Genomic DNA, 17102 nt, shown 5'->3' with positions numbered 1-17102 from the left:
CAGGGGATGATGTAAATCAGGAAAGAGAACCAACCGCTGTGCCCCTGGACCGGCAATGCCTCCCAGCAGTGGTATTCTCTGCGACCTCCTGGGCCCTCCCCAGCAGGATCTGACCTGCTCGTGGCTACGAAGCAGCCTTCTCCACTCTGCCCACTCCCTCTCCAGACCCAGACCTGGCTCCTGCTAAGTTCTTATTCAGTAATCACAAGGTTTCTTTGGGGCATAGCAAAGGTGGGGTGCCACTGTTAAATAAATAAACAAAGAACTTTTTTCAAAATACTGGTGAAAATGCGCAGGGGCTGTGAGCTCATTCAGCAGCGTCAGAAGCATCTGTGAGAGTTGGCCTGGCTCACCAGATCCTGGGTCCCGTTTTCTGGTCCTGCCCCTTTCACTCCTGCACAGCCACCAGGTCAAGGTATCAAGCCACATTGTTTTAAAACTTTTAACGCTTTGGACAGAGAAACTAGAACAGAGAGAAGCCTATAGCAAATGGCATAAAGAGAAGCAACTTTGGAACCTCTATGTATCCCAGACCATGAAGGGCTCTGGGGCCTGTGTCAAGAGAATTTAGTTCAAATGCCCAGGGGTCTGGGCCTGAAAACCCCTGGGAAGACAGATGGGGGGAAACAGACCATAAGTCAGAAGCTTCCCTTTCTCTCCCTCCCCCATATCATGAGTTCTAAAAGGCTCTAAAGAAAGTGAGAGTGGTTGTTCTTCCCCTAGCCACCATCTGCTGATGATAAATATTTTATTAACATCAGGCATTTGAGAGGTGGCTCTGATGTTACATACTAAGCTGCTTTTACTCTCAAAAGGTAGGGTAAGAAAAGTCTCAGATTTCAGCCTTAATCCCACCCAGGGGCTCAAGACCCAATCAATCCAGTCTTTTCTTTCAAGATGATCTATAGCTAAAAAAGAGACAAAGGTTTGTAAGTACTAACTTCTGCCTGGGGATATGGCTGCAAAGTGCTAGTCAGCATTGAAGCTGTTTACCAAGAGTTCCTCAGGATTCCTCACTACTAACAAGGGCTGCATGTAAAAGACCTTAGAGGGCTCCACAAAATACAGTGCACACAGGCTGGCTGCCGACACCAGCAGTTCCAGTGACTTTACTGCTCTCCCCACAGGCCATGTGGCAGTGGCCACTAGCTTAAGACTGAAACTCTGAAAACAGCAAAGAAAGAAAATCTCCAGTCAACAGCAATCAATGGTCCAGTAAAACAGGCTGCCAGGTCCATGCCCTTGACACTCACAGACTTTTGGTCTGATTTCCTGCTAGGAAGTCGCTGGCCTGCTACCCGCCTGGCTTCAAGACCTTTCCCTTCTTCCCTCTATTGAGACTTCCCTGGGATGGAGCGGGTGAACCAAAGATCTCCCTCTCCATCCTCGCCTTGCTTCCCTCCTCGCTCTCCTTCTTTGTCTTTCCTTCAGTCCCTCCTTTCTCCCTTTCCTTTTTTTCTTTTTCTTTCTTCCCCCTCTCTTCCTCTCCTTTCTTTGTTTCTCTTTCTCCCTCTCCTTCTCTTTCTCTCTTCTCTCTTTCTCTCCCTCTCCTCCTCTCTCTTTTTCCTTCTCTCTCATTCTCTCTTTCCTTCTCTCTCTCTTTTCTCTCTTTCTTTCTATCTCGCCTTCCTTTGTTCTTTCCAATACTGGCTTTCTCTTACCTAGTTGATCCAGTGTTTAAATACGTCTTATCCCCAAGTTTATTTCTTATTTCTTTAATTTATTTTTTATTTTTTGAGACAGAGTCTTGCTCTGTTGCCCAAGCTGGGGTGCGGTGGGGCGACTGTTCCATTGGTTCCAGTGCTTTCCTCACCCGCCACCTACACTCGTGACCTCCTTCAGCCCCAGAGATGTGACCTGCCTCAGTGTGAAGGAAGAAAAGCCCTGGGCACCCCTTTCCTGGCCTCCCACTCTGATGTGCTCCTACCATTTGGGCTTTCTATTCTCACGCTGAGGCAGAGCCCCATATGATGCTGCTTCACACATCTGTGCCCTGCATTCAAGACTTGAAGACGGTCCTGACAGGCACCCTGTGAAGCAAGCACTGTTATGTCATCCAGCTGAGGAAACACGAGGGCTCAGGAAGAACACCCAGTCCTCGGTGTCTCCTCTGCTTTCATTCACACCTGGTCACTTCATCTAGTGCCATGCCTTTAAACATCATCTACCTGAGGAAGATTCCCGAATCGGAATCCCCAGCTCAGTACTCTCTCCCAAATTTCAAATTTCCCATCTCCGCTGGGATGTCTCACAGACAACACAAGCTCAGTGTGGTCCCGACCAAGCACCTGATCTTCCCGCTAAACCCATCCACAGGCTCCCCACTCAGATGATGGCAACTCCATCCTTCCCATTGCTCAGGCCAAGACCCTTGATGGCATCCCCCACTCCCTCATCCCCCATATCCTATCCATCAGAAAATCCTATTGGCTCCACAGTCAAAAAATATCCACCTCTACCACTACACCCTGAGCCAAGGCTTCTTATGTTTTGCATAAGAATTTCTACAGTTGTCTTTTTTACCCAGCTATTTCTTTCTAGTCTTAACACAACAGCCAAAGTGATCCTTTTAATATGTAAATCAGATCATGTCATCCCTCAGCTAAAAACCTGCCAGTGGCTAACCCATTTGGCCTAGAGGATAAGCCAAAGTCCTGCAGTGGTCCACAAGCCTGCAGTGACAGTCCGACCACCCTGCAATCTTCAGTTCCCTGAACCCATTAGTCAAGTCACACTCTGACCTCAGGGCCCTTGCACTGGCTGATCTCCATCTGCCTAGAATGTTTTTCTCCTGACAGCCACGTCCTCACTCCTCCCTCTCCTTCAAGTCTTTGTTTAAACACCACCTCCTCAACAAGGCCTGCTCTGACCAACCTATTTAAAATGGCAAACATGCTCCCTCCCTTGCTCTACTTTTGTTTCCTACACACTTATTTATCTCCTAGTTTACTTATTATGTTTACTGTTTATTTTACTCCCCAACACTACCACCACCACCACTAGAACAAAAGCCATGAGGACAGGGATCTGTACCTATTTTGCTCAGTGATGTATCGCACGTGCTTAAAACAGTGCCTGACAGGAGAATCACTTGAACCCGGGACGCGGAGGTTGCAGTGAGCACAGATCATGCCAATGCACTCCAGCCTAAATGACAGAGTTAGACTCTGCCTCAAAAAAAAAAAAACAAACAGTGCCTGGCACATAGTAAATGCTCAATAAATATTTGCTGAACCAATGCACTCTTGTTTCCCAAGTTCACAAGGCTCTAAACTGTAGAGATGAGTATGACTCTGTGCCTTCAAGCTCACAGACAAGCTCCTAACATTTTTTTTTAGCTGTTTAAATTTATGAAAACTGGCCTTACAGTCTTGTGGGAGGAAGCAGATGATAAGCACATATGTTTATGTCAAGTGACATTCAGGACTATAAAGAAATACATAGTGAGTAAGGGACACAGTGAAAGGTGGGGCACTGTTTTAAGAGAGTGGTCAGGGAAGAATGTTCTGATAAAATGACTTTGAGCATAGATCTAAATAAAGTGAAGGAGTTATCCACACAGAAAACTAGAGAAAGAGTCTTCAAGGCAGGGCAGGCAGGATGTGCAAAGGCCCTGAGGCAGGGGTGTGGGTGGTATATTTGAAAAACCAGGGGGAGGCCAGTATGACTGAGGGATGAATAATTAATTTCACCTTATATGCTGACTTTAAACCATACTTAATAGCCCCAAACTGGAAACCACCCAAAAGTCCACCAACAGTAGAGTAGGGGAACAAAATGGAATACATTCTAAAGCAATAAGAACCATGAACAAGGCTACACACAACAACACGGAGGAATCTCACAAAGCTCCACCAACAAAGTGAGTTCTATGAGAACACACAGTTTGATCCCGTTTATGCAAAGTTTAAAGGCAGGCAAAACAAAAGTACATCTTTAAGGTGCACACATAGGTGGGAAAGCTAGAAGTCTAGATATGATCAAGGAGAAGATAAGGGGCTAGCAATAGCTATCTCTTGCCATGGGAGGTGGTTACAAGAGTATTCACTTTCTAGTTATTCTTTTTTTTTTTTGAGACAGGGTCTAGCTCTGTCACCCAGGCTGGAGTGCAGTGGCACAGACTTGGCTCACTGCAGCCTCTGCCTCCCAGCTTCAAGTGATTCTTCTTCCTCAGCCTCCAGAGTAGCTGGGATTATAAGTGCCGCCACCACACCAAGCTAATCTTTTTGTATTTTGAGTAGACAAAGGATTTCACCATGCTGGCCAGGTTGGTCTCGAACTCCTGACCTCAAGTGATGCACCCGCCTCGGCCTCCCAAAGTTCTGGGATTACAGGCGTGAGCCAACCGCACCCAGCCTGTAGTTATTCTTTATACTGAACATATTTGTGTATGGTTTTTTGTCTGTAATATCACACATTGGAACACAAGGTTTTAAACGATTTTTGTAAAAAAAAAAAAAAAGCTAAGTAAGAGCCAATTCAGGACAGTGTCAAACAGTCCAGGGGTTCTTTAGTTGCACACTAGGTCACCAAAATTATTTCCTAAAAGGGCACAAAAGAATAGCGTGCATGGTATATAACTGTCACAAAACAAAGATTTATTAACCAGACTAAAATGACTTCAGTTGCTAGCAGAATAAACTATTTTACCCAGCATTTAAGCAGAGTTTACTTTTTAAACATAGGTGGTGTAGTGATAAGATCACTTCAAGATTCTAGAGAATGAAAAGTTCCAGGAAACTCTCACATGATGTGTAGGAGAAAGAAATTTCATCATCTCGGGAACTTCCAATGGCACTAAGACTGACTAACGCAAGTCACAAAAAGAGAAGAGGGATGCTGTGGCTTTCCGGGGAAGAAAACCTTTAAAAGTCATCCTTGTGAATTTTGGACAGCTAACTTCTTATAAAGAGCATCCCTCCTACTCGCTGGGCCTAAAGCCCAGTCCCTGGGACAGCACTCATGCACCTCTGGCCCTCCCCTATCACTCCCCTGTCTTTCAAGAAGGCAAAAGTGCCAGCCTTGCAATGGGAATCTTCCAGCCAGGGCACTTTCCTTCAGTAAAAACCCTTTGTGCCCCTGCAGAAACTTCCTGTGAATCATTGTGTGGCCCCAGAGCTACCAGCTTTGCAAACTGCAGGTTTCTGCAGGAAGCCACAGATGAGGTGTGCCAATCTTCCCAATCTGCTCAGAGACCTGGCTCCGGAAAACCCAATAGTATGTGGTGGGAAAAAAGTCAGGCCATCTGGGCCTCGGTCTAAGAAATCTCACTGACATAAACATACTCGTCAACACTTTCTAAAAGTCCTTCCAACGGGGAGAAGACGATTTGGTCAGCTCCAAGGTCATGTGAGTCCACACCGTAAAATGAAAAATTCTACAAATGTAAAAGATTATTATACTTCTAGAGTTGGTGGTGATTCCCTTTTACATGTTGTGAGCCCTCCCTTACCCCCACCCTTCTTTCCCACTGGCACCTGGTCTCCCTAGCCTGGATGCAGGAAAAGGCCCAGTGTTTCTGGACCCCGGGCTATAACAATTCAGGGAAAGATTCAAACTCCAAACACAACTTCTAACACACACCACATAAGCAGCTAGTTCCACACCTCTCTGTGCACCAGAAGGGCTCTGCTCTTTCTATGGCGTTGAAATCGACTAGCATATGAATCCCAGTTCCACCACATGTGCCTCTAAGCAAGTTACTGAAGTTCTCTGTGTCTCAGTTTCCTCAGTGGCCAAGTGGGGATGGTGGACATAATTACAGCCAATCCTCATTATTTGCAGATTCTGCATTTGCAAATTCGCCCACTCATCAAAATTTACCTGTAACCCCAAAATCAATACCAGTGATGTTTCCAAGGCCATTCGTGAACATGCCTAGAGTGGCAAAAAATTTAGAGTTGCCTGAGATGCACAGCCCCAGCCGAGGTCAAAAGGCAAGACTCAGGCTTCTTGGTTCAGCTCTCAGATTGGAAACAAGCGTCCTTTTTGTGATCACTTAGCAACATTTTATTTATTTATTTATTTTATTTTATTTTTTTTGATATGGAGTCTCGCTCTGTCACCCAGGCTGGAGTGCAGTGTCTCAGTCTCCACCTCCCAGGTTCGAGTGATTCTCCTGCCTCAGCCTCCAGAGTAGCTGGGATTACAGGCATGTGCCACCACGCCCAGCTAATTTTTGTATTTTTAGTAGAAACGGGGTTTCACCACGTTGGCCAGGCTGTTCTCATACTGCTGACCTCAAGTGATCCACCTGTCTTGGTCTCCCGAAGTGCTGGGATTACAGGTGTGAGCCACCGCACCCAACCCCCACTTAGCGGCATTTTTTTTTTTTTTTTTGCATTTTTGTACTTTTAGCTGGCAATTTCACTGTTTAGAATATCTCCCAAAGTGTAGTGCTGAAGTGCTAACATACATGTTGGATAAGCTTCACTCCAACCTGAGATATAGGGTGTTGGCCATGAGTTCAATGTTGATAGATCAACAATATATATTAAATAAGGTGTCTTTAGGCAGAAACACATAAAACAAAGTTATGTATTGATTGGTTGACAGGGATCTAATCCTGCCATCGGCTCACAGGAACTTAACCCTGTATTTCCCCTAAGAACAATGGTTCAGTATTCACTAATTCAGTGTTCAAGTGACTTTACAGAACCTAACTACCACAGACAACAAGAATCAGCTGTGCTTCATAGGTCTATGGTGGGGATTTCATTAACAGATATAGAAGAAATGGTTTAGTTTGAGTCACGCTGCTTGGGGCAGAGACTGAGTTGAGGAGGAAAGTGTCTCTGACAGGGAAGTTCATCTTCCCTGCCCTCATGCTCCTGATCCTATACAGATTGGGCTTAGTGCTTGTGACAGACTAGGCACTGTTGTAAATGCTTTGTATCTGTGGGCCATTCAGGAAAATTCAGTTTTTTTTGAATTTGGCCCACACCCGAAGGCCCTGATCAATTCCTTTTTAGAATGATCCTTTGTGTGGGCACAAAACAGTCATCTAGAGCAAACTGAGATTTTATTTTACTTTTACCTCCCAGGAATTCAGGCACTGTAGAAAAATAAAACAGTGACGTCTGTCCATTCATTGCCTGCAGAGGGCATCAAGTTTGTTATCATGAATGGAAGCTGCAGGTGGGCATCGAGATGAACAAGGAGCAAAACAGATTTGGAAGCTCATTATATGGTCCACTTGGGTGGCTTAAGAGAGAGCCACACATAAAATCATAGCTATCGTTGTTCATTCTTTCCATTTCTTCTTTTGCTGTTGAAAAATCAGACAGACTGTAACGATGTTTGATTATCAGTTAACAGCTAATAGAAATTAGAGAGTAACAATTGTACTTCCCTGAAAAAGTTCAAAGCAACTCTTGTGAAAGATCCCTCGGTGCATGACATTCACTCCACAGCCAGCTTCTCTGTGTTCTGATTCAGCATCTCCCAGGCCTCTGATGTCTGTATTAGATCCTACATGGCAGTAGGCTCCATGGTGCCAGAAGACCTGAGCATCTTTCTCCTTAAAGGTGACTGCAGCTGTGCCTCCAGGAACACAAACATGCTCAGGAGAATCACACGTTCAAGCAATTCTCCTGCCTCAGCCTCCTAAGTAGCTGGGATTACAAGTGCCCACCACCACACCCGGCTGATTTTTTTTATTTTTAATAGAGACGGGGTTCACCATGTTGGCCAGACTGGTCTCAAACTCCTGACCTCAGGTGATCCGCCTGCCTCGGCCTCCCAAAGTGCTGGGATTACAGGTGTGACCCACTGCACCTGGCCTCAGGTAGATTTTTATATGGCAACAGCATGCTCTTATCACTGATGGAAGAAAGCCATGCTACAAAAGTGAAATAATTACCAATGCTTTGAGCTCACACATCTTTCCAAAAGTACTCTGTAATGGGCTGAATAGTTCCCCCCAAAAGTTACGTCCAAGTCTTAATCCCCAGTCGCTATAATTATGACCTTATTTGAAAACAAGGTCTTTGCAGATGTAATTAAGTCAAGGATCTTGAGATGAAATCATCCTAGGTTTTAGGGCAGACCCTAAATCCAATCACTGGTGTCCTCATAAGAGAAGAGAGAGGGAGGGAGATTTGAAACACAGAGGAGAGACACATCAAAGATGAAGGGAGGCAAAGACTGAAGCTGTGTGGCCACAAGCCAAGGAACACTGGAAGCGACCAGAAGCTGGAATCAGTGAAAAATGATTCTCCCCTAGACCCTTTGGAAGGACCGTGGCCCGGCCGAAACATTGATTTCAGACTTTTGGCTTCTGGAACTGTGAAAGAATAGATTTCTCTTTTTTTTTTTTTTTTGAGATGGAGTCTCGCTGTGTCGCCCAGGCTGGAGTGCAGTGGCGCCATCTCGGCTCACTGCAAGCTCCGCCTCCTGGGTTCACGCCATTCTCCTGCCTCAGCCTCCTGAGTAGCTGGGTACAGGCACCCGCCACCACACCCGGCTAATTTTTTGTATTGTTAGTAGAGACAGGGTTTCACTAAAGAGACGGGGTTTCATCCTGGTTAGCCGGGATGGTCTTGATCTCCTGACCTCGTGATCTGCCTGCCTCGGCCTCCCAAAGTGCTGGGATTATAGGCGTGAGCCACCGCACCCGGCAGATTTCTCGTTTTAAAAGCCACCATGTTTATGGGAAGTGGTGGTGGCAACCACAGAAAACCAGTGATGACATACTCCAAGTATTTCTTTTAATTAATAAGATGAAATTTTAAACCAAAAGTCACTCACTATTTTACAGACAAATGATCAATGATCGGCCGGACGCAGTGGCTCACGCCTGTAATCCCAGCACTTTGGGGAGACCGAGGCAGGCAGATCATGAGGTCAGGAGATCGAGACCATCCTGGATAACATGGTGAAACCCTGTCTCTACTAAAAATACAAAAAATTAGCCGGGTGCAGCGGCCGGCACCTGCAGCCCCAGCTACTTGGGAGGCTGAGGCAGGAGAATGGCATCAACCCAGGAGGCAGAGCTTGCAGTGAGCCGAGATCATGCCACTGCATTCCAGCCTGGGCAACAGAGCAAGACTCCGTCTCAAAAAAAAATACATAGTGATGATTGTTCCTCAACTTTGTGAATATACTAAAAACTACTGAATTGCATACTTTAAAAAATGTTTAAATCAACTAAAAAAAAGTTTTCAGATCCAATCTTCAGATGCCTTATACAGGAAAGAACCTGCAGGTACCCATATACACATACGCCACTGCTCCATGTATCCATTAATAAGCTGTTCTTCCAAAATATTGTTATAAGGAAATGGTGCCAGAATGACACTAAACCACATGAGACCAGTCCACTCATACCCACATGCTCAGAATAACAATGATAATTAATAACTACAATTTATTGAGTGTTAACTATGTGTCACACTCTATACTAAGCACTTTATATGTATTATCTCCTTTCATCTCTCACGGCAACCCTTTGAAGTATGTATTATTATCATCCCCATTTTACAGATGATGAAATTGAGGCACAAATAATTTTAATAACTTGTGCCAGGTTACCCAGTTGGGTGAGCAGACTCATTCCAGGCAACCTGATTCACAAGCCCTATGCTATTCCGCTCCAATTGACCATGGGGCTTCTTAAAATCACATGCAAAATTCACTGACTTGTATTCACTGGATAGAAGCCAAGACAGGAGAGGGTCTAGATTTTAAAACAACCAGAACTATTAACTGAAACAGCAATCCTGGACAGAAAATTGGAAATACTCAAGCCCCTGAGGTTGAAACTAAGCTCAAGTCTGTATTTCACGTTACTAAGAGCCCTGACAAGTTCAGCGTATAACCTAAGCATAAAATTGTAGATTGTAGTTACCCACTACCTATTAGATTAGAGATAGATTATTCCATTTCTCCCTACGCACAATAATCTAAAAATCTAAGTGGGAGTGCCATTGACAACAGCAATCGAAAACACTGTGTATTGTGTGTATGACTTTATATATATAATATACATGAGTTACATGTTTATATACACGTGTGCTTACCAAACAGCGAGGAGTAGATGGTAATTTCTAAGTCCTACATCCTAGAAGAGGAAGATGGATAAGGGCAAAGTAAGAAGATTGCTTGAGAAGGCCTTGAAAATAGCTTTTGGGAAGGAGGAGCAAGGATAAAGGTCACCACCTGAGGGAGGGTTGGAGCGAATGAGTGGATTATTCCCACGGCCGCAAGGAGTGTACACTGTTTAACGTACTGGAAAATCACAGTGGACAGGCAGGAAGGGGTTATATAAGATCTCCAAAGTCAAGGGGGTGTTTGGACTTGATAGAGTAAGAAAAGGTAAACCATTCCTTAGAAAAAGTTGTGCAAGCTGTATTACGTGAGTTTCATACTTCAAAAGAAAGAAACCCTGGCTTTAGTATTTGCTTACTCAACCCTGGAATTCCACCTGAAATACTGTTTCCTAATTCCATTTTAAATATTCTGTTTCTGTCATGTCTACCCCTGAGGCATGACCTAGTCCAGCCTCAATTTCAGCAAACTCAGGATAGAAAATCATTGCTTAAAATCACAGCCCTGAACAAAACTGGGCTGGTATAGTCTCTTCACAAAGCCTCTTAGCTTATTGCTAATGAGCATTACATTTCCTCACACTTCATAGCTTAACCTGTAATGAATCAACATCCTAGTGAATAGGCTGCCCCTTGATTAAACATGCATTTTTCTCATGTGAAAAGTATTTCCTTGTACTCAGTCACTGGAATCGTCTTCTTTGGGTAATAAAATTGAATGAGAAATAGACAACTTTTTTGCTGAGTGGCACAGAAATCCACAGTCGCCCGTTTCACTGTAGTATACAGATCAAATACCCAGTCACAGTTGTATTTTATCAGACCCCTATGGAAACTTGTGATCAACTTCTCTCCCTTACTTCCCTGCCCAGGCAGGACACCCGAATTCTCCGCACTTTGCACAGACATCCAGCTGGGTCTCGGGTGTCTCCGAAGATTTGTGCTTTTCGGCAAAAATCTTACTCAAGGAACAAACCCAAAACATCCCATAAGGAACCAAGGGGCTGAGATGGCGCCTCCGCGTGCCCTTCCAGCAAGCCCACCTCCCCAATTCACACAAGCACACAGGTGTCCACACTCTCGGCGCCCGGCTGCAGCCCAGGTAAGCCCAGATCCCGGCCCGGGCGGCGCACTCACCTGACGAGGGGCTCCTTCTCAGGCAGGGCGCTCTCCTCCAGGCACTCGCACCGGCAGCAGCAGCACACGGTCCTCAGCCAGTCCCTCAGCCCCATGGAGAGCGAGGGCCTCCACCGGCGCCGGGAGCCTGGGGCCGAGTCGCCGCGGCGAGCGATCGAGGCTGGGGCGCGGCCACCGGGCTGGCGTCCAGGTGCGGTGACAGCGGTAGCCCGGGCGTCGCCGGCTGGTCCGCGCGCATCACGCCGCGGCCGGGGACGCGGGCGAGGGCTGCAGGCCGCGCGCCCTCCTCTACTTGCGTTTTGTTTGGGGCGTGAGTTTTCTTGGGGCTTTTTTCCTCCTCTTTTAATTCCCCGAGCGCAATTTGGGGCGCATGCGTCCCCGAGACGCCCCGCTGCCGCCCTCTAAGGGGGAAGTAGGGACTCCAGCCAGTCCTCAAAATCCCAGGGCACCGCAGGCTGGCAGACGGGCTGGGGGAGGGCGGGGAGGGGAAAGCCCTGGAGCCACAGAGCACGAGGTTGGGCTGAATCTATTCATACCTTTTATTGGCTTCAATGCGCGAGGAAATTAAAGATCCTCCCCCACCCCCACATGCCTTCAAAGCAGAGTTTTGGGCATGTTTTTGATGTCAGCTCCACACAGAGTAAAAGTTACCAAATGAGCATGGATTGATGCATATCGACGTAGGGTTTTTTTTTAATATTTACAGTGATTTGAAAAATTGTTTTCAAACCTCCTAGTCCTTAAGTAGCCCCTATTTGTGAGACAACCACTTGTGAGTTTCCAGAGCTATTTATATATAGTTGTATTCATTTGTGCTTGTACAAACTTGTTAATATATGTGCCTATCCTCCTCCCTTTGACCCAGACAGCGGCATGCTCCACACATTTCTGCACCTGGCTTTTTTGACTCAGTGTATCATGGAGGCTGTCCCTTGTCAGCGCGTGGATATCCTCCTCTCATTTTAACAGTTGCATGCTAAGCAGTTTTAAGGATGCCCGCATGTTACTTACTCAGACCCCTATTGATGGACATACGGGTGGATTCCGGCCTTTCATTATTAAGATAATGCTGCAGTGAACATTCTTGAACCAACGTATTTGAACACATCTGCAAGAATGTCTATTGGATAGGCCGGGCGCGGTGGCTCACGCCTGTAATCCCAGCACTTTGGGAGGCCGAGGCGGGCGGATCACGAGGTCAGGAGATTGAGACCATCCTGGCCAACATGGTGAAACCCTGTCTCTACTAAAAATACAAAAATTAGCCGGGCGTGGTGGCATGCGCCTGTAGTCCCAGCTACGCAGGAGGCTGAGGCAGGAGAATTGCTCGAACCCGGGAGGCGGAGGTTGCAGTGAGCCGAGATCACACCACTGCACTCCAGCCTGGGTGACAGAGCAAGACTCCGTCTCAAAAAAATGATAAGATTAAAAAATATATATCTGTCGGATAAATGTTTGGCAGTTGAATTGCTGGGTCATTGGTCAGGTGCCTTTTTAATTTTGATGGATCTTGCCAAATTGCTCCCCAAAGAAATAATCTGAATTTGCACTCTGACCAGCAACATATGAAAGTATCTACTTCCCTATACCCTCGTCAAATACAAGGTTCAATCTAAAGTTTTGTCTTTTCCAGTCTGATTTATTCAACAAATATTTATGGAGCATCTCATCTGTTATGTGCTGGGCATTTTCTAAGAGCCAGGAATACAGCAGTGAATCAAACAAATACAAATCTTTACTCTCATGGAGCAAACGTTCTAGTGGGAAGTCAGACAAACAAAGCATTATTCAGTATGTTAGGAGTCGATATGTACTATGGAGAAAAATAAGGCGGGGAAGGGAATAAGAAGTGCCAGGGAGAGTGGGGTGTGTGTGAGTGTGCACGTGTGTGTGTGTGCGCGCACGTGCGTGTGTGCGTGCATGTGAGTGTGCATGCGTACGTGTGTGTGCACGCGTGCGTGTGTGTGGGGTGGAGGGGAGTGGTGCCTGCACTTTTAAATGAGGTGGTCAGGGAAGGCCTCGCTGAGACTGTGACATGTAAGAAAAACTTGAAGGAGGTGAGCAAGCTAGCCATGATATCGCCAGGAAGAGTATTTCAGGCAGAGTGCATATGGGCAAAACCCCAGAGGAGGGAGAATGAACTATAGGGTACCTGTGGGAGAATATGGACTCCAGGGGCCCTAGAGAGAAGGGGGCCATGGAAGGGGAAGAGTTATAGGAGATAGCGGAACACGGGACGTTGTAGGACATTGATTGCAAGGACTCTGGATTTTGCTCCACATGAGCTGAGAAAATCTTCAGAGGTTTTTGAGTAGAGGTAATGATATGGTCTAACTGAGATGGTAACAGGATCCACTGGCTGCTGTCTTGAGAAAAACCTAAGTGTCAAGGGAGATGTATATGGAGGCCATTCTAATAGTCCAGGTGACAGATGACAGTGGTTTAGACCAGGGTGGTGGGTGGTAGCAGTCGAGGTGGTAAGGAACCGCTGGACTCTGGATGGAATTTGAAGGTAGAGCCAACAGGATATGCTGAAGGATTGTAAATAGGGTGTGAAAAAAAAAAAAAAAGTAAGTCCCAAGTTTTGGATTTATAAACTTGGAGGCTGAATCTCCACTGGCTGAGATAGAGGAGTGTGGGAGGAGCTGGTTTGGAGGGTGAGGAGGAGGAGCAAGAGCTTATGAAAGTGTCAATCCTCATGGGCGGTGTATTATTTTTAAAAGTGTCTTACTACACATAGGTTTGTCCTGTTCCAGCTACAGTGTGAGGCTGAAGGGACTTATCAAGTACATATTCACTGAAAGGCTACTAAGGGATAAGGAAAAATAACAGAAGGTCCCTGCAGCCTCTGGCTTAGCTGGGGAGACAGGATATGGACCCATCATGAAACATTAACAGGATGTGACAGAGAACCAGCTGTCACCAGACAGCACAGGACTGTGTTGTCATGCCCACACCATGTCACTCACCACTTGCACCTGGTGCCAGGATGGAGGCTGAGTGTGGTTTTACAAAGCACACTTCCTACTGGCTGGAAAATCCCCTGGTAAAAATGACTATATTCTGAAATTGGATTTTGGATTTTGAGATAATCCACCTAGGTTCAAATAGAAAGTGGGTAAAGGAGGGTCCCAAAATGTGAACTCAGCTAGCAAGAAAATGAAATCTAGGGATGGACAGCTACTAGTAACTATTTGAGTTGGATTTGCTGAGAATGGAGAAATTGGAGCATTCAGCTCCTGGAAAATACAGGTGCTGTGCCCCATTACTAACTTTGATTTTTAAATACGTCACTTAATTTTTCTGAACCTCAGTTTTCTAATCTATGAAACAGAGGTGACAATTCTTACCCTATTTAACACAGTTGTGAGACTCAAATGAGACAGTCTTAAAACCTTTGTAAAGCCCTGAAGAAATATCAGAATTCAATATTATTAAACAAATTCAAATAATATAGGCCCGTTGGGGGAAATGTCTGCTCCAGCACTACTTGGCTTGCATATGACATTTGTACCTCTGCAATATACAGGCATCTTTTATGTGGTTTGTTTCAGACAGGATATTTATAGAAAGCCACAGAACTACATCTATTTAACAAACTTGATCAAGAGGTTAATGTCCTGCCTTACTAAGGATCACGTTAAATGTTTGCCAACTCTAACAGTTACTAACATTTTTAAAATTAATTTTAAGTTCTAAAACTTCTAAATGAAATAGTCTTCTAAAAAATTGGAATATTACAGTTCAGATTTCCTCTGTTGACTATCCACAACCTAATCCCCTTTCTACCTCCACCCTCCACATCCCCCCGGGTAACCATTATTATCAATAAGGTACAAAACTTTTTCTGGACACATAAACACATATGTGTACTTGTGATGTAGCATCATTGTGTGTGCTGTTATTGGTAGTGAGTTTTGTTTTGTTTATCTAAAAGGCATGCATGCATCTATTTGCAAGCTTTTTCTATTTAATAATATGTCTCGGAGAGCAATGCTTGTTAGTATACATAATACTACCTCATTCTTATTAACTGATGTGAGTATTCTGTTTATTAGGTTTTTAGGGATTTTTAGATCAGTGTTTTTCTTAGCATTCATCTTACCGGAATTTTAATGCCTTCACTGTTTCCTTGTTGATAATTTACAATTTTGATGGGAATAAAAACGTGACCAAACTCTCCAGTTTCATATTCAAATATGGTAGCTGAGGTCACATTTTGACAATCCTATTTCAGATATCATTCACAGGCAAGCAGCAAGCTTCCCCTTTTTTAGAGTGGCGCTAGATGGTTCCTACTGCCTGAGTTGAAGCCAACACCGCCAACCACATGCAGCAGCATCTGACTTTTAACAAGAGCCCCCTGGGCACCTGATGTCCGGGGAGTAGGCAGTCTCCTGCCATCAGTGACTCACAGACCCATCAGCTGCTTGTTTCCAAGGCAGACCTGCTGGCTCCTATTTTCAGATTTCCCCATAGCAGGGGAAACTCTACAGTCTGGTTTGAAAACAACTAGTAGAGTTTGGAGGCCCCTCTCTTTAAGAATTTTTTGACGACTTCTGGGAGTTAGAGGAAAATGCATAGGCAGGGAGGAAAAATTAGAGATTCAAAACACTGAAGCTCCGCCCAGGCATGGTGGCTCATGCCTGTAATCCCAGCACTTTGGGAGGCCAAGGTGGGCGAATCACCTGAGGTCAGGAGTTTGAGACCAGCCTGGCCAACATGGTGAAACCCCGTCTTTACTAAAAATACAAAAAAAAAAAAAAAATAGCCATGGGTGGTGGTGCATGCCTGTAATCCCAGCTACTCAGGAGGCTGAGGCAGGAAAATCACTTGAACCCAGGAGGCAGAGGTTGCAGTGAGCTGAGATCACACCACTGCACTCCAGCCTGGGCGACAGAAAGAGACTCTGCCTCAAAAAAAAAAATAAAATTAAGCTCCAATGCCACATCATGAACACATTCCACCAAAAAGTTGTGCTTAGACAACATAGCATGAGCTGGTATCATTTAGTTATTCGTTCTACAAAAATTTATTAAGCCAGGAACTGGGAATACAATGGTGAACTAGAATGTAGGGTCCATTCATGGAGGCAGGGACTTTGTTTTGTTCTTTGCAATATCCCCGACACCTAGAACAGTGCAGACCTTGCCATACGACAACATCTAGAACAATGCACACACATAGTGGGCACTTAACAAACGTGCTGAATAAACACAAGAAAACAGAAAAAGAGCTATTTAGTGTTGGCATGGAAGGTTATGTTTAATTCTGAGGACTCTATTTATGAGCTGCCCACACCCAGCAGGGAAAAACTAACGAATAGTGTCTTCCTTAAAGAAAAAATAGGGCTTCTGAAACAAACCAGTACTCTGAGCCAAGCAGCATCACTCACCCTGAGTGATCCAAGATAGAGAAGCAACATGCCTCACCTCTCCAGAGAAGTCACATTAGGGAGTGGCATGACTAATGTCACCAAAGTAAAATCCGCCAAGGGTCCTTAAAGAGTCTCTTGTTTCTGCCTGTGTAGTATCCCTCACTCTGCCTTTTGGTAACAGTGTTTTGTTTTCCTTTGAAGAACATGCCCCCAATTCAATAGGTTGGCTATAACAATGAAGGTACCTTCCATCCCTCACCCCTAAACCTCAACAAGAAATGGACATGTGACTAAGAAATTGACATGTGACCAAGATGAGCCAATCAAACACTCTTTCTATAATTTGTGTCTTAACGGCAAAGACTCAAAGTTGGAAAACAGCTGGAGTGAGGCATGAATTATTTTAAGGGTAGCATCTTGAAGAGCAGACCCAACCGCAATTGCTCCAGGCTTTAGATGCTTAGAGCTTTCCTGCTCTTGCATTTCCGAAACAAGATCTATCATTCTAGCTCTTTAGTATTCCCATCATTCTATGGGTTACT

General features: G+C 45.1%; 1 protein-coding gene across 3 annotated transcripts in view; it reads right to left on the bottom strand.

Moving 5' to 3' along the window:
- Positions 1–17102, bottom strand: part of MREG (melanoregulin) — a 98128-nt gene that overhangs the window by 60688 nt on the left and 20338 nt on the right. For 2 of the 3 annotated variants that reach the window (XM_032754589.2, XM_032754587.2), the window contains exon 1: positions 11184–11592. The exons of the other annotated variant lie outside the window; for it this stretch is intronic. In XM_032754589.2, the coding sequence (XP_032610480.1) occupies positions 11184–11278 (95 nt within the window). In that variant the 5' untranslated portion in view covers positions 11279–11592. Of the gene's footprint in view, positions 1–11183; positions 11593–17102 lie in introns of those variants that run through there. 3 annotated transcript variants of the gene reach the window in all.

Source organism: Hylobates moloch, unplaced genomic scaffold, assembly GCF_009828535.3.
Source record: "Hylobates moloch isolate HMO894 unplaced genomic scaffold, HMol_V3 SCAFFOLD_1, whole genome shotgun sequence".
NCBI lineage: Eukaryota > Metazoa > Chordata > Mammalia > Primates > Hylobatidae > Hylobates > Hylobates moloch.
This window is presented reverse-complemented; position numbering and strand designations above follow the sequence as displayed.